At 38.3% G+C, this 26884-nt stretch overlaps 1 protein-coding gene across 1 annotated transcript; it reads left to right on the forward strand.

Annotated features, from left to right (window-relative positions):
* The first annotated feature begins 1280 nt into the window (after positions 1-1280).
* GFRAL (GDNF family receptor alpha like) lies at positions 1281-26339 on the forward strand. The gene is made up of 10 exons (XM_066314305.1): positions 1281-1302; positions 4465-4599; positions 10973-11125; positions 12625-13065; positions 13765-13821; positions 14463-14790; positions 16703-16962; positions 19938-20036; positions 25077-25158; positions 26168-26339. The coding sequence occupies exons 1-10, from the start codon at positions 1281-1283 to the stop codon at positions 26253-26255; spliced, it is 1665 nt and encodes a 554-aa protein (XP_066170402.1). The 3' UTR covers positions 26256-26339.
* The last annotated feature ends 545 nt before the right edge of the window (positions 26340-26884 follow it).

A 26884-nucleotide genomic window follows, 5' to 3' on the forward strand; every position in this document is an offset into this window, starting at 1 on the left:
GGTTGGAGAATACACCAAACATTAGTTTAACTCAGCCCTCACTCTATGTCATATCATAACCTACTGCTGCATATAACAGTGGTTTAAGGCAAAGGCAAATTTAGCTTCCCGACCTAGAGTTGGTCTCACAGCTAAAATTATAAGATTATATATAATCTCTAAGGCTGCTCTTTCTACTTGACAATTAGGTTTTTCTGTGGCTGTTGGACATGTTGGGTGAAGTAATATATTATTTATTGAAAAATTTTAAAAGCGCACAAACAAATATTTGGTAATTCTGTCACTAAGAGTTTACATAAATAATGCAGTTAAAAAAAAAAAAAAAGCTAAAAATCTGTGCAAAAATAAAAAAGAGAAATTACATGCAGGATTGATTTTTCCTGAGCTAAGAAATCTGGACTTTAGGTCAAATTTTGCTTTGTCAGTAGGGACAGGATTTCATCCACTCTATCTATCTGATAGCTAAGCTGGAAATTTTATGATATCTTTTTGTTTAGGCATTTTAGAACAAAATGCAGTAAAAAAATGTTCTGTATGGGATAGGCTACTTGCAAAAACAAGATTCACGAGTAGCACGGAGAAATCAGTAGAGATTTGTTGCTTCCTCCTCCTTCCACTGCAAAAGGAAAGAGCAGACACTGAAGCCAGCAGGTGTATGATTGCATCCTTTATGGTTGACTGCTCGATTGTTAAGTACCAAGTCAGCTGCTAACTTTTGTATGGCAAACTGCTTTTTGAGGTATTTCAGTGAAACACCTCAGGTTACACTCATAGTCCTGTCTGGGTCTAGACCATAGATTAATTATTTGTTCCCCTGGTCTGTTATTCAACATATTCCATAGGTTTTCTCTCTTAACGAATCAAGATTGTGTTCTGCATCTGAGATGAAAACAAACAAATTCACGTGTAAAATGCTTTGAAGAGTGCTTACAGAAGGTGATAGGACATAGCAACAGGCATTTTCCAAAGAGCTCACAGGCAGCGGCTCTGCTAGTTTCTCTGGAGATCGAATGAGAACTAAGTGCAGAAGGAGTGCAAGATCTCGTGGAAGATGCCGAAGAACTCATGGATCTCATCTGGACGATTTGTGGCGAGAGAAGAAACGCGAGCGGAGGGTGTGACAGCGGCAGCCAAGGCCGCTCCCGGGGGTGGGAAGCTCCCCGTCCCCGGCCGCGGCAGGTGGGAGCGGCGGCGGGGCGGGCGCTGTCCGCGGGCCGGTGCTGAAGGGGCGGCGCCGCTCGGGCACCTGCGGCCGCTCCGGGCGGGAGCTCCGCGCCGCCATGGCCGCGCTCCTCGGGCCCGGTAAGTGCGGCGGGACGGCGGCCCCGGACCCTCCCTCCTGGGCTCCCTCTCCCGCGGGTCTCCAGGCGGGGCCCGGGCTGTTCGCGGCGGCGGCTCGGCCCCACGGCTCCGGGAGCCCCGGGAGCCCCGGGAGCGCGTCTGCGGCAGGGCTGGGGCAGGGCGGCGGGAAGGACGGGACCGGCGGGGACAGCCCCAGAGGGGACGCCTGGGCTGGATGAACAGCCACTTGTTTGCTGGCTGGGGAGCGCTGGGTGCTGCCATGCTACACGCAGAGCTGCTGACACTTCCTTTGGGTTTGGCTGGAGAAAAGGGGAAAATCAACAAAGCTGGTACAGAAAGATTTGGTACAGGAGAATAGGATGAGACAAGTATTTTTTTTTTTTTTTTTTTTTTTTTTGTTATTCTCCTTTTCTACTCACTACATACTGTACACATGCTGTGTCTCTCTTTAACACCCCACTACTCTAAACTTATATTTCCGTGTTAAAAGTATTCTGTAGGTAGTTCTGCCCCAGGTTTTGTTAGAATGAAGTTGTTCTTTATCAATTTTCAACCATATTCAAAGTATATTCAGCTGTAGTCTGCCATTTTGCCTTCGGAGCTTGTGTCTCGCTGCTCTTGCCATTGGATAAAAACCACAGCTTGGTTTCCCAATATTCATTATTACTTATTTAAATTATTTTAGGATTACAGAATTGGGAAATGTAATTTCTCCATTCCTCAGTTCCCAATCTGCAAAATGAGGGTGCTAAAATGTTTTTCCCCCTCCTTTTGACTTTAGACACCAAATTCTGCAGAGAACAGAGAATTTTACACCTACCTAGTGAATCAATAGGCCTTTGCATAAAAGTACAGACATCTGTAGAAATTTAAATTCGTGTCTTCTTGTCAATATTGATGTCTCTAAAAGTTTTAGCTACAAACTAACTCTTAAATGCCCTGAACTCTTCTATGCAGAAGTCACCTAGTATTCCAAACATAAATAAGTGAAATTAGCTACTAAAGTAATAGCTGTCAGTTTAAGGAATTGCATAAGCTACAGTGCCCTAGAGTCGAAAATCATATAGGACAGTTTATTTCATGTAGACTTCTGGCAGTGTAGCCCCTCTCTACTGCTAAAGAAACAAAGACCCATCCGTAATAAGTCATTAGACCTAAAGAAGACCGTTCTTAGGCTGAAGTGCCTTCAATCATAGATTATGATATTCACCTCTTTATTTTGCAAAAACTTCACCTCCTATTTTGTGGTCAGTTTCCAGGTAGGTTCAAAACAAGCTGCAGTGTGAAATACTCCCTAAAAAGTGGCAGAAGGCTGTGCAATCAGTCCTGTTTTGACTGTCTCTGTCACTGGTCCTGGAGAACTGTCTGAACCTGAGGAAGAGAGCACAGAGACTTTGTGCTGTGAATTCTAGTCAAATGAGTAAATCTTCTGCTGTGTTAGAACCTACAAAATAGATAAATGGTCATCAAGCAAAATACCTCTTCAATAAATTTGTGGGTTTATAATTTTGTATTGTTTCATATATTGCAGTAATTTTCACCTGTAAAGTATTTGGCAACTTTTTTTCTGTCTTCTGAATAAATAGTGAGTAATTTCACAATAAGAAAGACGTTTTGGAGACAGTCCTAGAAGTAAAATGTTCTAATGTAATAATAAATGTAATAATAATGTAATTAAATGTCATAATAAGCCAAAAATGTCCCTATGGAGAGGGCCAGCTGCACATTCCTCAATGTTAAGAGGTAGGAGCTGTTTCTGTCAATATGCCTTCAAGGCTGATGAACAGACACAGCCTAGGAGTGTTTCAGGCTGGAACTCACTGAAATCCCCACCAGTCCTGCACAGATCTGCCAGGAATATGCACAACTGAGGAAGGATTAGCACCAGCTATAATAAGCACATGTGGCCTCTTCTTTGTCTCGTAGGCAAACTAGATGCTGTTGAACCTGTCAATTATAAAGTATTAAATGTTGCTTCATATTTATCAACACACATTCAAAAAGTGTTCCCTACAGCAGCATTATTATATCACTGGTGAATAATTTCCAAAAGGGATGGCATCATCTCTAAACAGTAGAGATAACCTTGATAACCTTAAGGTTATCAAGAGGGATATTTGATACATAATTTCTTATTCTAAAATGTATCATTGGAAAAATTTAATTTCTTTGGATAGGGTCTGGACAAATCCAGAAGAAATATTTCATGCCTCTGGCACATGATGTTTAAGGGATTAAACAATGTTGGAAACCTCAAATTTCATATGAACTTACCTGAACATGGCAGGGGGATAGTATTTTGTCAGAGAGATGCTGTATCCTTCAACAACTAAAGAAAATACAGGTGTTCAGCAGGTAGTTTGATAAGGCCTGAGATCAGTGACTGAAACTTAATTTTATAGAAAATAAAGACGTGATTACAAATTAGAGGTTGTCTTACCATGGGAATGTTAATGAAAGAGCTAAACTCCAGCTGATTTATCCTTTCTTAACAAGGCAATTTAATTTTCTACTGATAAGTCACAGGCAGTGCTGTTTCAAAATTCTTTTCCTTGAAACCTCCAGAACTTTTTTATGTAATTAACAGAATCAATGCACTCAGGAAAGCAGATAAAGACATAAAGGTGGGGGTTGTTTTTAAGAAATGATGCATCTGTGAAATAAAAATAAAAAGGGTGAAGAGTACTATATTTATAAAATAAAATCACATTTATTATCTACAGTTATGTAGATGTCAAATCTCTTTCACATACTCTATTCATAGGAATTCCTAAACAGCCAAGCTTGGTGAGATTTCATGTGGATAAAATGCTGTTTCCTCTGAATTTTATACTGTCTTCCTTTCTGTAATTTATTATGGATCTCAGAACTGCAGCAATTTCTATATATCTATGCACTGATGTCATATATAGCTATGGTTGTTATTACAATATTGGGGTAAAACCAATGCAAAATATGCCACACTGAAACTTTGAACATTTAAATTTAATTTTCCAGCTGCAAAACTGAGGAAAAGCTTTGTTCTGCTAAAAATTAATTTGATAGCAAATTTGAATCTATAGAAAAACTATAGTAAATTTTATTTTCTAAATCTATGTGTAAAGGAAAAGTGTCAGTACAGTATCTACTGCATTAAATAGTCATTATATTCTGTTTTTACAGTGTTGTTAATTTACTTCACATGTATATCTACTGTCCAGACTACTGACTGTTTGCACTTGAGGGAGCAATGTATTAATGCTGGAAATGGATGTGAGAGTGTCTTGAATGTGGTTGAAGACGCCTGCAATATTTCAGGTAATTCTGTATGGTGTACGTAGCTTATTTTTGAATTGCTGTGTGGTTGCATATTCATAGTTTATTGCAATATTGCTGTGGTAACTAAATGAAATCGATGAGATTTCAAAAAGTATTATGGCAGAAGTCAGCTTCTGAAATCCTTTACAATGGCCAGTGCTACTTCTAGTAGTAGTCATACTGTGTCTTCAAGAAAGTGATAAAAGAGATTTCTGCACTATGAACAAAGTCAGACCCTGAACCAACTCAAGAAGTCTGAATTCAGCAGAAATTAGCCTGTGGGCAACTGGAAAAGAAGTTCCAACTTTGTTTTACACTATTTGGAGGAGTTGATCTGCCCCCTCCCTGGCACGGTTCAAGGCCAGGTTAGATGGGGCTTTGAGCAACCTGGTCTAGTGGAAGGTGTCCCTGCCAATGGCAGAGGGGTTGAAGGTCCCTTCCAATCTAAACCATTCTATGGTACTATAATCTCACACAATACTAAAACAATGTAGTAGTTATTTAGAGTAATTTTTAATCATTGTATTAGAATAAGAAAGAAATAAAATAAAGAATGCCTCAAAGAAAATTGTATTGTAGGGGGGCACACTGTATTTATTCAGTGAGAAGTGCCAACACATTACAATGAGTCAGTTGCAGGGGGTGGGGGTATGATAAAGTGCAGATTATGACATTAGTGGGCCACCTTGAATTGTTAAACAGATTGTCATGTAAATGAAGGCAGATAATTAGTCTCTGTCTATGTTTATTGCATTTCCAATAGTTGGTGCTTCACTTCCAAAGAATCTATTGTAAGGAGACCAGGTATTATAAATTTGACCAGAAACTCATCCTAATCTCTATGGTTGTTCAAATGAAAATGTTCCTCTCTCTGAAGGCCTGTTGTCTTTTTGAACAAATCTTGGGTGTCATTGACCAGCTCTTTCTTTGAATCCTTCCAGCACCTTGCTATTAAATGCTGAGAATCCATTTTCCAGGTGCTGTGAATATGGAGGGGAGAAGAAGAGTGGCACTATAATCTGAATGTGTCATTAGACCAAGCAAGTAATGACATCTTTGTTGATTTATAAGTGTCAAGTGATCTGCCACTACATCATCACTAGCAAATGCTAAGGGCCAGGGACTATGTTCTGATTGAGTTTACGTTTCCTGAGGCACTGTGTAGTGGTGAATCAGAAGTATCTACATCTCTGTGGAAATCTCCCTTCTTCTTATAATGACATTATTTGAAAAGAACAAGCCGTGTCCTGATGCCAAAATCTGTTTGGAGCCTCAGCTGCAGCAGAGTGGACAATGTGAATGTTCCTCAGTCCTAATGTCAGGACCCAGTCTGACCTGTGGGGGAAGCCAGGCAGCAGAAGTTGCTTGGCTTCATGGTCAATAAGCCATTGCTAAAACATTCACCTGCAATGTGAGCTACCTGAATGAATAAATCTGTTGCATGTATTTGATGTCCCAGATGTCCCAAATCACAAGACAGTATTTAAAATAATTAGAGTAGAAAATTCTCTGAGGCTAAATACTTTTAAGAACAGATGAAGTAAATGAAAAATACGTGATAATATAACAGTTACAACAGTCCCCAAAGCAGCTGGACTTCAGCCCATGTTCTATTGATCTGTTAAATATTTTAAATATTATGAGATTTCTCTCTCTTATTGTCCAATGTGCTTATTCACTGATATTAATGACATTTGTAACTGGGCCAGAGAAACCTTCCAGAAATAATTATTCTTGTCATTGCTCGTTTGGATTTGCATCTGTATGTTTCCTTAGGATAATAGCTTTTGGCAAGAATTCTCCAGCATTGCAGAGCACTCAGATATTGTGTTGGGTCCAAGAAAAATTATACTAAATGTGCTTATTAGGTACCATGATCCCAGAGCATGTAAATCCAGTCAGACAGCTGATGGTACCTCCCAGACAGCCCACAGAAACAGTGATAGAAAACCTACCAGCTGCATCATTAGTAAGGATAACATTATACTGTCTGTCATGTACAAGCCTAGAAACTTCATGAATGAGCTGTAGGAATGGAAAATTTCCTTTGAGCACAAACATATTACTTGGAAGCAATAGACGATGGGGTAAATATTTGTTTTGTAGGCTTCTTTATGCAAAACCTAACTTTTAAGCTAAATTGCAATTAAACTCCTTTGGGGTACAAGTTCTGTAACTCAGTCCATCAGACTGGGACCTCAAAGTTAAATGTGTACATCATCAAGACCTCCATCTTTTCCTCCTCAGTGCAAGTCAGGGAACACTCTCCAAACTACTGCCTAAGTCACTCCTTTTCCTGTCAAATTTTCCATCACTGCTTCCCCATTGCTCCAGCAGCATTTCCAGACACTCAGTTTAGAGTCTTCAGAGTATGATTTTTCTTTCACCTCTGTGGCCAAAATATGGTGGAAAGTAAAGATGGAATGTGAAAATGTCTATGAATCAGCTTCCTGGTCAGTATATAAAAGATAGAAATACTAAATTTTGATGAAATAAGATTTTTCAACACTGCAGAATGAGGACTTTAAGGTTTGGTCTTTTAACGTTTGTTTGTGGGATTGGTTATTTGTTTGTTTTCCTTCTGTTATTTCAGTGTTAAAAAAAGAAAAAAAGATATTTCTGAACTCTGATTTAACCATAAGTCTAAATTTTCTTAATTTTTCTGAATGGGAAACAGAAAAAGTTTTCAAAAGAAAAAAAGCAACTCAGATCAATTGAATTTTAAGGAATCACATTTTGAATTAAATTTGGATGAGTTTACTTTCCTTAGAATAAGAGACTCATTGAAGTTGGAAGGATCTCGGAAGATCTATCCAAACTGTAATCTCACCAGTGCTCAGACCTTCCCCTGTAGTCTTCAAATTCAATTCCCACTGTGATGACTGAAGAGCTGATTAAGCAAAAGCAGAGATTATCACTGTGGGAGTGTCAGCTTCTACTCTGTCATGCATCTGTGGTCCTGTGTACTTGAATTATGTACCTATAAATAAATCAAATTATGAATAATGGCTGCCAAACATTAGGTTGAGAGAGCATTTTTTTTGTAAATGCCTTAGAAGCATATGAATTGGATAAAATATATTACCTAGAACTAATCTCTGGTAAAGCAACAATAATTGAAAACCAGTGATAAAGTATTTTCTGCTGTTTGTCACAGCTGAATCAATACCATGTACAAACAGAGCAATACTGATAATAGGTTATTTCTACAGTTTTCACGAAGCCATGCAAAGGAGCCCCATAAATCTGGTGTGCTTCCTGATTCTCTGTATGCCCTTTGCATGTTTGTAGCCCCACGGCCTCTCCCCCAGCCCCAGCTGCCAGGTGCTGACCCAGCCCAGGGAGCTCACAGCACAGGGGCCCTGAACAGAGCCCCTGACTCCTGGTCATGTCCTGTCAGTGTCATGAAGACAGGTGACCTAAATGAGGCTGGGGTATGGGGGTTTATTCTTCTAGTTCTACTCACCTTCACCCTTGAAGTGTACCCTGCACCTTGAAAAAGACAGTCATAATTTCTGTGAATAAGCTAATTTTTTACACAAGCCACTCCTGATCTTTATTACTCTTTTTCTACTGGAATATGGTTTGTTAAAATGCTTTTATTATCCCTTACTTAGTTGATAAAATATAGAATAGAATATCCACATAGTCATTTTCATGTACCATGTCACCACATCCTTTCCGTCTTATTTTTGTGGTCAGGGAGTATCCTATGTCTGTGACTTTTGATAAATCTCCTGAGTTCTTTGACTTCTGGAACTATGAGGCCTCAGGGTCAGGGATCAGTATGCACTTCTGAAAAAGCAGAAGGAAAGTTGAAGATGAGGTTGGAGAGATACAGGCAATCCCAGCCACCATCACCTCCTTCTTTGCTGATGCAAGAGGTGGAGTGGGAGCAGAGGCTGGGACCTGCAGCTCTTGCTGGCCTGTGACATTCTCCTCCAGAAGTGTATTATCTGATACGTGCTCCAAACCCTCCTTAGCAACTGGAGAAAGGGCAATGCAGAGACTGTTTGAAAAAAGGGGATCAGGACAGGATGTGAAGTCTGAAATAGCTAATTCTCATTATTTCAGGCAAAATGCACTGTTTCCTCTTCCAGAGATTTACCTCCATTGCCTTCCACTGCTATTTGTGTGAACAACATATAAGTGATTTTAGAACTCTGGTCACATCAAGGCTTGCCCATGGCGCTGGTGGCACAGGACTTCTCACTTTGCAGCTTTACTGAGTGCAGTGCAGTTTTACTCTTTGCTGCTCCACACCTCTGGAGCACCATTTGCAAGGCAGAGACATCAGCCTGTGTGCTTGGTAGACTAAAACTAATCCTCATGCTGCCCTGTGACCTAACTGGATCTTGTGAGCCACATACTGCTTCTCTTACATTTTGTGAGACATTTAATATCTATGTAAAGATATTAAAATGTAAAGAGAGGAAATGTGCAGGATTGGTTCCTACACACCTGTTTTGACAGGTATATTATAGTTTTCACAAAATAAAACTTTTCTAAATTAAATTAAACTGCTTCACATATAACATTCTCAAGTAATGTGTAACTTTCTTAAGCAATAATAAATCACAGAATGTTAAGGGTTGGAAGGGACATTAGAGATCATCTAGTCCCAACCCTCCCTGTCATGGGCAGGGACACCTCCCAGTAGACCTGGTTGCTCAAGGCCTTATCAACCTGGCTTTGAACATTGCCAGGGGTGGGGCATTTACAGCCTCCTTGGGCAACCTCTTGCAGTGTCTCATCATCCTCACTGTAAAAAAATTCCTCCTAAAATCTAACCTAAATTTCTCTTCTTTCAGTGTTTACCCATTGCTCCTTATTCTGTCGCTACAGTTCCTGACAAAGAGTCTCTCTCCAGCATCCTTGTAGGCCGCTTCAGATACTTGAAGGTTGTTGTGAGGTCTCCACACAATCTTGTCCAGGCTGAACAGCTCCAACTTTCTCAGCCTGTCCTTGTAGGGCAAGAGCTCCAGTCTTTTTATCAATTTCCTGGCCCTTGTCTGGACTCGCTCCCACAGTTCCACGTCCTTATGCTGGGGACAGAATAGCTGCATGCAGCACTCCAGATGGGGTTTCACCAGAGCAGAGAAGAGGTGTAGAATCACCTCTTTCAACCTGCTGGCCATGCTGCTTTTGATGCAGCCCAGGGCACACTTGGCTTTGAGTGAGCACTCACTGTCACCTCATGATGGGTTTTTCATCAACCTTCACTCCCAAGTCTTATCCTGCAGGGCTCTTCTCAATCCCCTCTCTGCCCAACCTGCAGGTGTGTCTGGGATTGCCATGACCCAGGTGCAGGACCTTTCACTTTTCTTCACTGAATATCATAAGGCTGGCTTATGCATTGGCCAACTCCTCAAGCCTGTCAGGGTCCCTCCGGGGACAGCCCTTCCCTCCAGTGTGCCAACTGCACCACACAGCTTGGTGTCATCAGCAAATTTGCTGAGGATACACTCAATCCCACTATCAGAATAATAATAAGATTTTTGAAAAGCTCTTAGCTCATGACCTATATTGTCGTTTCATTTGCCTTTGTACCACAAACTAGTACATGCTCTTTATTTCCCCTACACATACATGGAAAATATGACCTGACATCCTGTGTGTCTTTACCATTGAGTCCAAGTGCACATGCAAACAGGCTTGAAACTGAGCCAGCAAACTAAGGTTTCTGCACATTTATTTTTTTATGTTATCTTCTCCCTCATTTTTATTATAAAATCAAAAAATCAGACTATTCTTGGGCTACTTTAAATTTGTTGTTATTCTCAAACTTAGGCAGTGAAGTTTTTCTGTAGGGTAGCAAGGGAATATCCAAATGCCATGTGTGGGCTTGTTCCATCCTTAAATGAGAGAGAATCTGACCTAGAGCTGGCATCACTGAGCCTGAGGTTCTCATCACCGTTATCATGAGGCTGCGTCTGCCCTCTGTGTCCTGTCTCTCACTCCATCACCTGGCAATGCCTCAAGCCTGCACTGTGTGTTCCTGTCCCTGTACCAGGCACCTCATTTGTATTACACAGGACCAAGATAAGTCCCTCAGTTCAGGGTGTGCCCCTTCCATTCCTGAGTGGTGCCTTATCTGCCTAAAATAAGAGGTGAGAGTTTAAGGTTTTATGTACTTTGTAAATGAGAGCAAATATTCTGGCAATGGATCAGATCAAGTAAAAGAAGTCAATATTGTATCCACAGCTTTATTGTATTTACTTTGAATGTTATTTAAAATTTGTAAAATATGACAAACAGTCTTCTCTTGGCAAAGTATATTATTTTTGTTCTTCAACTGAATTGTTTTACGTAACCATATCCCTTAAGCATTCATAAACATTAATTAATTTATAATTTTACTGGTGAGTTCTAGGTAACAGATGCAAGGCAGAAGATACTGTTGGATGTAATAGAATAATCCAGGTCCTGGCTGATGAATACCCAGAATTTAAAAACTGTGTCTGCACTACAGACAATATCTGTAGCATCACAACTTTGCTCGGGAAACAGTGTGGCATTAAAAAAGGTAACTAAACATAAAGTTTTAATTAGGAAGACCAAACCCAGTAATTTTGTAATCACCATTTTAAGTGGATTCAGCTTTCTTTGCATATTCTCAAGTCGGATAAATGCCCTCCAAAATTTAGTTTTGTCTTCTCTATGATATTCACCCTCCAGCATGTATGTATATGAAAGAAATGCCACAAACGAAAGTATTAAAATGCATGTGAGAAATTCAAATGGCTTCTAAAACTCTTGTTGAATCCACTGGAAAGCAAGAGTGAATACACAATGTGTATTGAGGGCTACTCATTGCCCATGGAAATTTGAGAGCCACTGGACCTAGGCTGTGTCTACAGAGACACACATCCACCTCCTTCTGGATGGGAGAATGAGGGAACAGGGATGCACAGGGGTGCAGTTGTGTCACACTGTGCTGCAGGAGGACCTTCACTACATGGAGGAGAGGCTACTGGGTGTATGAAACATAGTCATCACCTTCATAAAGCTATATATAGGGCATATTTTAAAAATTCTCCTGTAATCAATGGGCACAGGTCCCCTCAATTTATTTTTTATTTTTCTGAGAACTCTTATCCCTGCAGAAAGCCTTTCTTTTTAATTGAGAATTACTTAGTACATGAATAAATTGCAGTTTCCTGTCCAAAGTCTCCTGGCATAATGACTAGCAAAGCTGACACAGGAGAGGTAAAATCTGCCAGTGAACGAGAGTCTGCAAAAATGAGTTTCAGAGTGATTCCTGGCACTGATCCATCACACCCTACTGGCATCACACAGCATTCATCTTACAGTACTAGAGTGTATGGCCTTATTGCAGAGGGAATAACAACATCCTGATCTGCCCCAGACTCCTTGCCCCAAACAAGAAGGATGGATATCTGAAAGCTGGTGCTGATGTCATTGGAGCGATTGCTTTTGGCTTCTAGCAAAATGGCATAATAGTATATTTTTTGCCAATTGAGATTACATTTCTCACCCCTATAGAAACTGCTATAGAAACAATAGACTTACAGTAGTGTTGAGTGTACCTACAAAGGTTAACATATGATGTTGTTAGGCACTTTCAGGAGTAATTCTCCCTAACTTAAATTACTATTTTCAGTAATGAATCAACCATCTTCTGGAATTTTCATTCTCTTTAAAAATTATGCATTTGCTTAAGATGATAATCCATGATATGTCCAACGTGTGGGTGGTTAAAATTATGTGGAACTAAACTCTTTATGCAGTAACTTTAGTGAGGATTTTTTACTGGTGTTTTGCAGCTGAACTGTTAAGAGTGGACTGTACTATACAGCTAACAGCACGCAGTAAACACGAGGAAGATTCATTAGTTTGTAAGATTTTGAAATATTATCTGTTTACACGCAGCTGAGAATTAAAGTAGGGCTGTTTCACTCATCATAATGCGCTAAGACAAGTACCCTTTTCCTGAGTTTTTGTGCTATGGCGATGACCCATCATCCATTTGATTTATAACTCTGTTTGTACCTATTTCTGCAGACTATTTGGAGTCTTTCCCAAGGTCGGACACTGAAGCGATCACCGTGAGGCCACAGGGGCAGCCGGGAGGCCAGCGGTCCCCGTGGGCTGCGGGCAGCGGCTGCGGCACGGCGCGGCGGCGCTGCCGGGAGGAGCCGCGATGCTCGGCCGCGCTCCGGAGCTTTCGGCGGGCGTGCCGGGCATCCGCCGACACCTGCCGCTCCACGCGGCATCAACAGTGTTTGCTGGCCTGGAAAGAGCTGAGGAAAACAGCTCTGGGAAAGTGCACGTGCCCAGAGCCGCTTCAGACGAGATGCCTTAAAATCTGGAAGGGCATATTTAACAACCCTTGTGTACAATACTCTCTGGAGAGCCAAGCCTCAGGAGGCAGTGAAAGCGATGGCCATGATGATGACTATAATGCTGATGATGATGGTGAGAAAAATGTGGTCACTGACACAGGTTAGTGCTGTTCCAGCAGTCTGAACGCTTTCGTACATAACAGTAGTGTCCACACTCAACAAAAAGGGGTTTCTTGCCCATTTGTGATTCAACATTGAAAACAAGATAATTTTGGGAGGTTTATTTATAAATAAATTCACAGTCTGATAGAAAATGACAGCCTGAGTGCAAATACTGTTGTCCTTCAATGTGTTAATTTGCTACAATCTCATCTAAATCTGTCGGTTTTAGTTTTTCACTACAACTAGAAACGGTGTAAGACCAATAAAAATAATTTTCTAATGGCAAGAATTATCTGCCAGCCTTGACCTCAGGTCATGACAAGCAGTTAGTTGAACTTGAAGACTCGTCCACTGATAAACACATTAAGGCCTCTGACTTCTATTTATTCACAAGAAATCTGACTTTATAATGCACTGAGAAGCTCTAAAAACATCTTCTTGAGTTCATAGGTTCTATAATTATGTAAAAAGTGCTGGCAACAGCCTTTGATAAACTGTGTTTTGACCCAAAACTTATGAATATATGTAATAGTTGGTTTAGAATTTTTTAGCCGGTTCTATTTGGTCAAAGTAATTTGTTTTATTCTTGTTTATTTTTACTGCTGGCACCACGCCAGCAAGACAGGCATTACTTTGAAGTTGAAAAGCTAAGATATTATTTACAATATATGTCTGTACCTGTATCTTTGTCTCCTAGAAAATATTAATATGGAAACAAAATTACAATGGAGTTTATCTGCTCTCTTCAAACAAGGTAAGTCTGAATTAACTTATGATTCCTAATAAATAATTTTAGCTCAGTTTTCAGATGGTGTACAACTTAACTTCACATTAAAATTAATACTTTTCATTCAAATGGATAAGCAGGGAGTTAACAGATCCAACATATTTTCCATTAAAGTACAGGATAGAGAAGAACCCAAAAATATAACAGGTACCAATCAAGTAATGTAAATGTAAATCAGGTAACAATCATGACTCTGTCAAATTTACAGAAGCAAATCTTATCCCATATGCACTTTAGGGCCTAGAATTTTCTAGATATTTTTGGAAGGTTTATTTCTCAGTCTAGAAATATCTAAACTGATGTTAAAAGCACAAAATTGCCATCTATATTGTTTTCTTCATTACATAGGCTATTATTACACAGCCTAGCATAAGACTGCACCCTGGAGATTTCAGCAGTTTCAGGAGGGCTGCTTTAGGGCCAAGCAGTGTAAGAAAGAAGTATGAAGTTACTGAGTAGGCTTAAAAGAAGCAATGCTGGAAGAGCTGGATCAGGGTTTTGGGAATCAAGCTTGATTTACGAGGAATGTTGTAGGCAGGATACCTACCAGTCATCACTTGAGAAAAATTTTCTTAAGATTTTATTTTTAAAAGTGTTATTCTTTTTAGGGTATACAACAAACAGAAGCTGTTTGGATGTGAACAGGGAGTGCATTGAAGATGAAGTGTGTAACAAACAGTTGTCCCTGTACCTTAAAGTTTGCTCAGTAAATAAGAAGTGCAATGTAGAAGGATGTCAAGCAGCCATAAGGTTCTTCTATCGAAACATGCCTTTTGAAGTTGCCCAAATGATGATATTTTGTGACTGTATCCAGCGTGATGAATCCTGCCACAGAGCCAAAGAACTTCTCCATGGCAAGCCCTGTGCAGTTGCTGTAGTTCCACCTCCATCATGTCTGAATGTAATCCACATGTGTGAAGAGAATGAATTGTGCAGGTGAGTAGAAGTATTTTGCCCACTAAGGTGCTTTTGACTAATGATTTGGTCAAACCGTTTTTATTACACTCTCTATATATCAGCTATAACAAAATTATTTTCTGCACTGTATCTGCCATGTTTGACTTCTTCACAGATGTTTGCATCAACTGTGGTAATTCCAGAAGTAATCCCATAAGTACACTGAAATGATTAATTTTCAGGAAGGTTTGGAATCTAATATGGGCTTTTCTTCTGCCTGTATCGTGACACTTAACACCATTTCTGCTGGACAAACTATGCTATTGCCTATTTTCATTATCACTTTCTTCAGATAACACCTGCCTGTCTGCACTTTTGCCCTCCAGCAATTTGCCAAATTGTGCAGCAGACCAGACAAAGTTTGTTTGGTAAAAGTAATTACCTTTCAAGGGCAGAGTCTGACCCTTTGTATCCAGCAGCCATGCAACCAACTCAACCTGTTTAAAAAAACCTTTGTCTTATTCTCTTCATCTCAAGGATACTTGCAAAAGCTTTCAAAAATCTGGCCTGAAACACGCACAGACCCCCAAACTCATGGAGGATAATGTCTTTTCAAAATTTCATTTTATATTTTTAAAATGCGCAGCAGGATTACCCATATTTGTGGTTCAACTTAATTACCTCCTTTTATGGTCGATCAGTTGGCCCACTGTTTTTCAGTGTGGTCACCTTGTGGATTAGAGTTGAATTTTACCTCAGAGTTGTGCTCAAATAAACCTTCAGTCAATAAACCTGGAGGCCAAGAGATGGTTTTGGTTTTATGTAGATTACTCAGATTGATATCAGTGAGAAGGCCAAAGGGCTATAAATGTATGTCTGTATGTATATAGACATGTAATGTCATAATGGCTGAATTCCCCATCATTTTAGAACATTTATGTTTCCTGGCACTGACAATAAATGCATATAATTAGCAAAATTAGTCTGTGAATTAGGGCTAGTCACATCCATAAATCAGGAGGTGAATGAAAATAATTCCATTAGAACACAGGTGGCATCTGCTTTGAAACCTTTGCTTGTGTAATGAAAATATTAAAAAAATTTTCTAGCCAGTATTGCAACAGTCCATGCATTTCCATGTGACATGCTTGTGGCTACTACACAATATCAACAGCAAATTAATAACATATTTATATGATTAAGAAAGAATATTTTAATAATTTAATGTACAATATACTAGACTTTACTTTTTCATCCCCTAAGATTTAATGTGGTATAGTTGTTTTTAATTAATATCTACATATTTTTAGTTAATTTATAATGGATATTTTCTCTTGTCATATACAGTATTAAAGGCCAATTTCATTCCATCCTAACAGCAAATAAATGGAAATAATTTGAGATTATTGAACTGTGTAACAAGTTAACTCATCATGTAATTTATCTCTGCTATCAAATTATCTTTAAGTTCACTGAATTACTTGTGCTTTTTCCTGAGCCTTGGACATTTTGTATTTTGTCAGCATTTGTGGGGCCAAAGTGTTGACATTTGATGTAGATTATTTAATGCAAAATAAGTTGAATGTTTATTCTTCCTTCACACTGCTCAAAAACTGATCCACTAGAACAGCACCTGGTGTGGTTTCCTTGTGATGACTGGTCTAATTCCTATATTCACATTTCTTCTCTGACTATCTGAGACTATTGGAATTCACGTTTTTTTTACTGGACTCTGGGAAACAGGTGCTGATTAGAAGTGCAGTTGCTTTTTCTCAAAAATCAGGGCAGATTTATGTCCACCAGGACTGAATACTGAGATTTTTAAGGCTTAAGTGGTACCTTGGAAATATGCTTTCTTTTAGTGGTGTTCATTAAATGTCTTTTAATGAAATCAGTTGTTAAAGTTTTATTGTACACTCCTTTTGTTTTTCTTTTTTTTTTTCCCTACCAGGAAAAAATACACAACTTTTCGGTCAAAGTGTTGGAGACATGTGACAAAAAAGTGCTATAATGATGAAGCTTGTCTTGAGACTTTACTCAAGGATCACATGCCCTGTTCTGCCAATGCTGATTGCAAAGCAGCCTACATCAACAACTGGGGCACGATGCTGCACATGGAGTGCACCTGCCAAAATTTGCCTCCAGTGGAGCAGCCTTTGTGTGAGCTCTTCCATCACATGCTGCACAGCAAATCCTGCTTCAGTGACTTACGTGAGTGATGCTTACAACTTCATGGAATAATTAGTTTTAAAGAGAAATAAGATGCTAATTTACATCAAATCTTTACTATGTTTGCTACCACTGGTTTCAGCAAGATCTATAGCTGTGGGTTTTTTGAAATCCAAATCAAAATAAAAATTGGACATACAGTTTTCTTCCTCTGGTTTGAGGAAAAGATTATAATAGTAGTAAACCAATGAAATTGACTACATGAACTTTCTGAAATAAAGAAATATTTTCTGGCATCTATATTAATATGCAGATTAGAAAAGTCCAAAGTCTTCCTATTTTTAGCTTAACTTTGTATTTTGGCACACTGTTTTTACAAATAATATTAAGTAGCATTGTTTTTTTTCTTTCTTTTCATCTTGGAGTCTGAATATTAGTAAACCTTACACGTATTTAGCAACAGACTTCATTCTGCAGAAAATGGCTTCAGTTGTTTAAAGTAGGCTTTAGGATTTGGTCTCCAGTAAAAACACTGTGTGTAATTGAGATGAAATATAGGTATTTTCTCAGAACCAGTAATGGCTTTCATGTGCTTAATTAGCTAATTCTTTTTGTTAAATATACATGCCCTTTCCAAGCCTTTGGTTAAGAGAATTGTTAATGCACTAAATGGCAATATGGGAGCAAATATAAATGTTTTAGTCTGAATCTGCGAAGTGCCTTCAAAGCAAAGCTTCTCTTTGTCCCCACGTGTTGTGTCATGGGTCACATCAGAGGGTGGTTCTTTGTCATAGAGTGGTTCCTGGTCTCTTGCAGCATAGACTGAACCTGAAGGTTCATCTGCAGTCTCTGCAGTGCACCAGCTGCATGCAGACATCTGATCCATCAGCCAGATCAAAGACCAAAGAATTCTCTTCTCCTCAAATCTCTGGTTTATCACACAACTATTTGCAATATAAATCCTCTTAGGATATGTTACTCATAAGTGCATCATGCCCTATGCCAGCTGTCTTCTACATGTACACTCTAAAATTATATATATTCTTAAATTAACCTGGGAGAGGAAAGGATACCTGAAGATTTCAGTGAAAAGGAATAGTTCCTTCATAGTTTAATCTGATGGACAGTATTTTGAAAACATATATGGATTGCATGCATGCATTTCATTGAATGAAGTAGCTACTCTTTTAGTTCTAGAAACCAAAATGAAACCATCGATAAGGCCATAATTCTTTTTTTTTTGTGTCACTCAAAGGCTACCCCAAAATTAAAATCAGGTTGCTGAAGCATTGCTCTTAGTTTAGTTAATCATTACTCAAATCCAGACTCCGAGAAACTATTAAAAATCTTACAGCAACTCCCCTGGAAAAGTGATAATGTAACACACTTAGGCTTGAGACTTCTAGCAGTGATTTTGCTGATGAATATTATTTACTTGCCTGCTTTAGAGCTGAATTTAACAGTCCAAATGAGTGAACACATCATCATGTTAGTTACTTCTTAACCTACAAAACAAATTATGATCCTCATGTCCGAATAATCAAATAATTGCTGACGAGCTTTTGCTTTTCCCTGAAGCAGTCTCAGGATAAAATAGTTTGAGGGTTTTTGTGATTGAAACTTGCCTAACCTAATTGGGACTGAAGAAGGGAAGCTTATGTTTCTTGAGTTGTGCAACAATTTCCTGGTGGTTAAACAGAAAGAACTTGGGATCCAGAGCCTTTGGTGGATCAATACCTACTCTACAGAACACTTGCAGCTTCTTGCTTTTTTGTTTGTTTGTTTGTTTGTTTTCCCCTAGATATCTAGCTGTAATGCAGCTAAACTGATGATGGTGATGATTATGGGTTTTATTGTCTTATTATAAAGCATGTTTTTGGTGCCATCCCCTTCATGACAGTAGAGAGATGTGGAGTGACTACTTTGTTGCAGTGCCCACGAACCCCATCTGCTGACTTATTCTTCTGGCCTGGTGGTGATCTTTGACTGGCTTTCACTCTTACAATTGTGATGATCTTAAACTCTGAAACATTTCTAAATAGGCAAATACCAGGGTTTGGAAAGAGGATCTTTGCCTCTAGAACTGGTGTGAACAGACCCACAAGCAGTGTTTACACCATCTTGTCTTCCTACTCTTGCATGGCACTGCCTTTGCTACAAGTGTTTGTTCTTGTGGCTGTGTAGTCACAGGATTGCATTTGCTGCAGACTCAATAAAAGGCAGGAATTGCGACTGTCTGCTGCTGTATGAAGCAGAAGCACAATGTGGATTATTGCCAGTGTAGGATCAGTGTCTCAACAGGAATAAGCAAAAATGTCAGTTAGGGAAAGAAAATATTTAAGTTTACAAAATATTGTAACTCTGGGTTTTACTTTGAGATCTCATAGAAAAGAAACCACATTACAAGGAGGTTTAGTCCATTATTATTTGGACAATGTTCCAGGCTGCAAATGTGCTATTCATGTGAGTGACCAGATGTATCCTTGTATGGTTTAACCTCCTACTCTGTAAACTATACTACTTAAGTAAACCTCGTATTTTTCATTTCAGCAGAAGATATGTCTTTTCAGATATATTCATGAAATTATGCCCACTGAGAGGACAGGCCTTTGTGAAAAAATTTGTTGAGGTCTGGCACCGCAGCTGGAGAATAAACTCTGCCTTGTGGAAATTACTTCAGACTGCTTCCGCTTTCTCACCACTTTTATATTGGTTTGGTGGATCTAATTCTTTTGGTGGGCCTATTTTGAAAACAGTTTATGTGAAAAGAGAATTGAAGCTCTTTTGTGGCAGAGAATATTTTCAAAGCCTGCTTGTCATCCATAAAAAAAACATGAGGTGGAACAGGAAGAACTGTTATGCACTCATTCAGTTTGTTCATCAAGTATCAGTAAAGAGTATTTTTAAATAGCTCACTTCATAATTTCTGTGGTGGTTAGCAAAATATCAAACAATATTCTCCTATAATATTATTTTAAAGAAATATTTTGAATGGATATTTTCTTTTCAATATCCAGGTCAGATTTCTATTCAGAAGAAGGGTTTTCACTGGGTAAATACAGAAATGCCAGGGGAAAAGATTTCCGGAGCACAGCTCCATTCTTCTGCAATTAATGGTGAGTTTGGGCAAGTCACTTCATGATTTCCACAGCACTACTCTTGAGATATCCCTCATGCATGATAGAAAAGACCAAAAGGTTGGTCCCTTGGGTGGGTTCAGGGAAGTGAGCTTGGCCTGTTGCTCCTTCACTTGGTCTGGAAATCTCTCTACCTGTTGGGCTTAGCTTATATAACCACAAAATAAAGTTAATCAGACTGAACCAATTACTCTGATAAATGGTTTTGAAATAGATGTCTCACAATCACTGTATTATAATTGGGGAAAATTAAGCTATTAAGCCTGCCAGAGCCTGACTCTCTGTACAGACATTAGAGTAGTAGTCATAATGTGTAATACAAATTATTATCTTTGATGTCACACCTACTTCTATCTCTCTTGACTTTCTCTAGTAGTTATAACAACAAAATTGGAAGCCACAGTAAGTGGTCTGAGAAGGGGCTTGTGTTACTCTTTTTCAGCCTTCTTACATGACAGAAATGTACACAGTATCCCATGGGCTGAAGAGCTGCAGCTACTTTTATTTCCATGCATTTACAGTAGGAAATTAAGCAACATAAAGTTAAAGGATATTGAATTAATATACAAATGTTTTCATTGCTGAAATAACATTCTTTTATGTGGGCCCCTTTTGTGGGGCCCAATTACAGAGTGAGAACACTAAAGAGCTTAATGCACAAATATCACCTCTAATGAGAATGACCTCTTCTACCTTGTGCAGGGCAGATTACAATTCTCCAGACCATTCTACAAATTAGATCCCAGAACTGTTCCTACAGAACACTTTAAATGTGAAAAAAATAATTCAATCTCTGCATGCAGTAGAAAATAAAGTGACTTCTAACCTCTCCATCCTTCAACTATTGCTGAAGTGGGCAACCTGGATTAGAGATAAAATGGATATAAAAATGGCTTAAGTGAATGGGATTTCTGAGACTTGTAGGCGCATAATTAAACATTTGGCTGTAGTGTAGTGTTAGCATTAAAGTTACTTAAGAATCATGCATGTCATCCAAGTGCTTTTTGTAGGCAGAGAAAAAAGTCAGGGACCCCCAAAGGAAGAGCAGTCCAATTTTTTTGGACTGCGTTTGCTGAAAGTATTGACTTCTCCCTGCCAATTACTGAGGGAGCCTGAATCCCTAGCTAGAACGAGACCCTAGCAGTTAAATAATGCAAGTCATAATACAAGAAATACTGCACTAAGTGAGAAAATGCAAAAAGTGAGATATTGTACCCCTGTGACTAGTTCTAACTGCAGACCTTTTCAGTAGGTAAAAAGCATTTTCCATTTCACTCAGAGATTCAGATGAATATTTGCAAGAAGCAGCCTGCACCCAATTAATTCTGTTCACATTGAAGTCCGAATACTTTCCAAAAATCTTTCCTTGAAGTCTTAACAGAACTTTGAATGTCTTTAGAAAAATAAAAAGAATGCTGACCAGCCTGAACCATACAATAAAATATTCTTTCTCTTGTAGCTGTCATACACATGAGATGGGAACTCTAAGCTATAAAAGTCTCATAGGAAGCCAGGTCAAGAAGAAGAATTTGATTCAGGATATCTGCCTGATGGTAAAAACCATACTGCAAATTGTTTCATAAATCCCACTGCCAAAAATCTAACTCAGTGTCCTAGATTCATATGCTAATAAATGTGCATTATGAGGCTGCAAAAAAAAAAAATCTTCGCAAAATATTTATCTTTAATGAAATCAAATCCCAAGAAGAATTCAGGGCACAGAGGCAAAACAGTTAAGTTGTCAAATATGGCCTTTCACCTCTGTGAAGACTTTTGAAGGCATTTGCTTCTTGGCTATTTTCTGCTTGAAAAACATGAGATAAAATCTGCTGATGTCTCTACATTAAAATCTGAGAAAAATCCTTTACTTAGTTTGTCATGGAAAGATATAAGGAACTCTTTCACCAGATGAAACAAATAGCCATCTACAGATGAGCATGCTCAGAAGAAACCCAGTATGTCTCCAGCTTTTTCTTAGTTTTATACTTTAAAATATAGCTTACTGTTCAAAAAAACCCAGTTAGATTTCTTTGTTTTATTCAGCAGCAGTGCAAATCATCCCATTGGATAAGATTGCTTTAATAGATGGAGTCTTTTACAGTAAATAATAAATATAAGCATATATATACATATATTCAAATATATCTGTAAATAAATAGAACTATGGAAGTTGAAAAATTATTATTCCAGCTTTCAGTGTAAAAAATGCAATACCAGGATTCTGTAAAAATCTTGACTGGATTAAAACACATTCACATTCTCAGGAGGGAACAGACCAACAGAGTCATCTTTGGGCTGATACAACTCTGTTAAGATGTGATGTGGGCAGAGTCAGAACCATATAAAAGTTAATGAGGTTTTTCCTGTAAGCTTGAATTTGATCTAATTTTGAAAAGAATATCAAAAAGTAATAAATCAAATAAAATTTCTCCAACCTTCTAATATGTCTACCTAATCACACATCTTCAGCCTGGTTTTGGCTTTATCCTATGCAAACTGTATCAATGAATTTAGAGATCCAAATAATATAAAAGATTGCTTCCTGCACTTCAGTTTGAAAAATTATTCATGTGGGAAGATAAGGATTTACTTTCATCACCATGGAGCTTTGAGACTAAGTTGTGGGTTTTGTATGGAAGAGGAAGCTTGAAAAACAGAACACTTACCCTGTTCTTGTGAGATGCAATAAAATTGGCCTTGAACCAAAACTGTTGAAATTTTGTCTTAAATTGTAGTGTTATCACATATTTCCTGCCGAGGAGGTTTGCTGTGCTGAGTGTTTAGATAAACAAGTAATTGGCAGGGTTTATTTGTAAGTATATCAGCTGTGGGAACTGAGATTAGTTCAGCTCCAGTGACTTTAATTGGTAATGTATCAAACATTGTCATTCTGACAGTTTTATAAATGTAGAAAAAAAAGCCTGTGACAAGCTGCAGGTAGCCAAGAAACCTCTGAGCAGAGGCTGGGATTAATCTGTTCAGTGAATATGCACTAGCTGTACCTGTAAGCAGGTAGATCTACAATAGAGTAAGAGTCACCAAAATCCCTCTTTGTTCCAAATAGAACTGAATCAACATGTCTTTTACCAGCAATTCATCAAGAACATAGCTTTTTTTCAGATTTTGTAAAAAAAAAATAGAAAAAAAACTCTGTTGGTCGTTTCAGTGTTTTGTTTGATTGAAGTGAAACACCTTTTACAAATTTTATAACAAAAAAATCACAATATTCAGATGAAAATTTATTCGCCCATTTTTAACCATCCGTGACTGTACAATATATAATTTGATAGATACAATAATTTTTGTGGTTACATAGTTTGAAAGTTTCCTTTTGCCTAAAATATGTGTAGAAGTCACTTTCCACTTCAAAAAAGTAAGAAACTCTTACCCTTCCAACTGCTCCTACACTTGTAAAAAGTTTTCAAAATACTGCATGTACAGTTGATTCAGAAACTGAAAAAATGCCTAGAAATTACTCTTCTGCAAAACCCCATCATCTTAAAGAAGTGTTGTAACTTGAGAGCTAGGCTAACTGCTGCTGTAGTTTTTAAAATACGTTATTAGCAGTCCTTCTCTAAGATATACCTCACCCCTTTTTCTTCAAAAATTCACCATATAAAGTATCTTCCAGTAGTAGATGCTTTACTAAGTAGATACTTATCTAAGTAGATACTTTAGATTTAATCTTACTGGTTTAAATGGAATGTTCATTCCATTTGTGCAAATTGTGGTGGTTCAATCACTGCTTTCATTTTCTTATATTGGAAAACTTGAAATTGGGATAGATTTTTGAGCACCATCCTACAATGAAAGCCAGGCAGTTCCAATACCCTGCTCAGCTCCTTGTTTTCCCTGCTGTGGAATACATATTCACTCTCTCTTCCCAGGGCTACTGCAGCATAAATACCACCTGTGCTTGTATCGTATGATACACTACACCTGCTGCATGTATGCAGTGTACACAGAAATGTCTCATTTAGGGCTGGTGTGAGCATATACGTAACACATGCAACATACAATAACTGATAACTTATTCAGAGACCAGAATATGGCCTTTCACAGCTCAGATACATGGCTCAGGGATGAGTCCAGGAATCCATCTATTCCTTACTGAATGTTTCACTGGCTATGTAGGATGGAGAAGCTGGGGGGCAGCTAAGGCCCTCTGCATTTGAATTCCTATATAAACAGAACTTACTGTTTCGCAATCCAAACGGATTGAGACCACAGAAAGGTCTCATGTTTTATGCTTGTGATTCTGCATTTGTGGCCACTTGTCAAATCATCTAACCTCCACACCTCTCCATCCTGTGTTCAGGGCTTATATTACACTCTCAACCGAAACGTTTCCTTCAGTTATTTGATCAAAACCGATGGATTCATTACTTCAAGAAAAAAAGAGTTACTTCTCCTTGGAAAAAAAAAAATTGAAACAGCTCCCAGTTTTTCAACAGTTGGAATTTTTAGCACATAAGCCACCTAAGTGACTTTTTGGTGAGAAGCCTAACAGAAAAAGGAAACTCCATGGGAATGGGGCCCAGAAAAACAGTGTTAGATCCCATTTTATGTTAATTTGATTCTAGGTGGAGTATTGCTCCACACTGTAATTACAGTAATATGTGGAAAAGGAAAATAAGTCTAGTTAAATAAGAGCCAAGTCTGCTGATAGACAAAATAAAATTAACATTTTTAAATCAATAGGGAGAATACTCCAAAACAAAAATCATAGAACAAGCTGTTTCCCTGCAGCAGAGTGAAAGGTACTGCTATACATATGAAGTGCTATTGGAGCTGGTATTTACTAAAAGAATTCTGAAAATTATGTTGCATCAAATGGTAAAGGAAGAGTTATTCCTACCATTGAATTACATCTAGGTCTTTTTCCTCTTTTTAATTACTTTTGTCACAATTGATAGGTAATTTAGCTCACATAGGTATGATTTCCAATACAGATCTCAAATCTGATCCTTATTACTAAAAACCAAATGTTTCATTTCTGTTTTCTGTTTTTATTTTTAGGTGAAACTGTCTACATTATTGCTTACTCCTCCTGCATAGCTCTCATCCTAGGAATAGTCCTGTTGACTCTCCTAAAGATCAGGTAATTTGATAGGGATATTAATCACTGGTTCTAGGAAATTGAAAAAACAGAAAATAAAACATTTTGACTTAGTTAAAAGGTGGACATTGTGATTGTCTTTAAAAACAGTCCAGCATGCCCCAGTGATGGAAAGAACTGACATCGGGGGTGTCAGCAGGGAAGAGAGAAATACGATATGTATCTACAATGCCCTCCATTCATGCCGAGATCCCAGGCTTTGGGAGGTTTCATTTCCTGTCCCATGGCAGGGGAAGGTGAAATCTGAATTCAGAAATTCTGTGAGACTATGTTCCTAGCCCCATAGCAGGCAGGGGTAATGCAAAAAGGAAATGAGAATATTCAGCATTATAACATATTTAGAAACCAAATCGTGAATGCTGCTATTGTAGTTAATATTCTTGCCAAATGTAATTTTTGCTCATAGGAGTCTGTAAACAACATCCCCCATCCCTGCCATCCTTTCCCTTTCCCTCCTCTCCCCCTCCATATGAGAAACTGCCCATATACCAATTCTTGGTAAGAAAAGAGAAATGTGCATTCACTTAGTTAAATGAACGTGGCTTTTTCTTAAATGATACATTTTCTTGGACCAAATTAAATGGCCAGATTTCAAGAATTACACTGTCAGATGATAGGTAACAGAACATGATGTAGCAGGAGCTATATATAGTGGGAGGGATATCGAGTCAAATTTCATTATTAAATTCCGAGGCAGATCAAAGAGGAATTGTAGAAAAATGCAAAAGGCAAGTCAAGGATATATGGGAACAGAGGCTTTCTCTTAAGGTTTGCAGTTACAGGAATATCACCATATAAAGAAAAATCAGATTTAAAGAATACAGAAAATTGAAGAAAGAACAATGCATTAATAACAATGAAGGGGATTATTTTATACTACAGTGCTCATCATTAAAAGAGGGGAATTTTGCCACTGATTTCAATTAATTCAAAGTTCAAACCAAAAGCTGTATAGTTTATTGTTAAATACATGCACATTCTTTGTTTTCAGAGCCTGCAGAACAAAATATGAGTCAAGAAGTCCCTCGCCAGACCATTTTTCTGAAATGTTTATGGCCCATTATAAAAGTCACAGATGAACTACTCTGTTGCTTATGCTTTTTAAGGCTATTCCTGAAAGCCAGTCTGTTGTACATATGTGATAATAAAATATATATTAGAAAAACTACTATAAATTATGGAATTTTGTAGTTAGGCATACAAAATATTTTTTTATATTTATTAGCTTATTTTAAGCCTTTCAAAAGCTGAAAAAAAGGGTAAAAAAAAGTAAAACTGTGCTCTCTCTTATTTGTGTAGATTCACAGATCTGTCCTGAGCTGTACATTTCCTACATTTTTAGATGCACATAACACTGGTATAAATGTTGTACCAACAATGGAAATCTTTGAAGCCCACCCTTTCTGATCTCAATTCATCTGGAAGAAATAAAAAGTATCTACTCAGAAACATTTTAGAGATCCACATAAAGAGTACATATGTGGCAGTTTTGTACAGCAGGCTCCCAGGTACCAAGTACCCAAAGCTGCAGTCACAGCTAAGCTGCCTGTACTTTGATGGTGGAGCACTTGCAGGGCAGGAGGAGATCAGGATTACAAATCCCTTCAGAACTAAAATGATTCTCTGGAACAATGCTTTGACTCCAAAATTTTGTTGCTCAAACTGTTTTTAATTTCTCCTCCAACATGCTTCTAAAAGAAATGAGTGA

The sequence above is a fragment of the Sylvia atricapilla genome, chromosome 3 (genome assembly GCF_009819655.1).
Source record: "Sylvia atricapilla isolate bSylAtr1 chromosome 3, bSylAtr1.pri, whole genome shotgun sequence".
In the NCBI taxonomy this organism is placed as follows: domain Eukaryota; kingdom Metazoa; phylum Chordata; class Aves; order Passeriformes; family Sylviidae; genus Sylvia; species Sylvia atricapilla.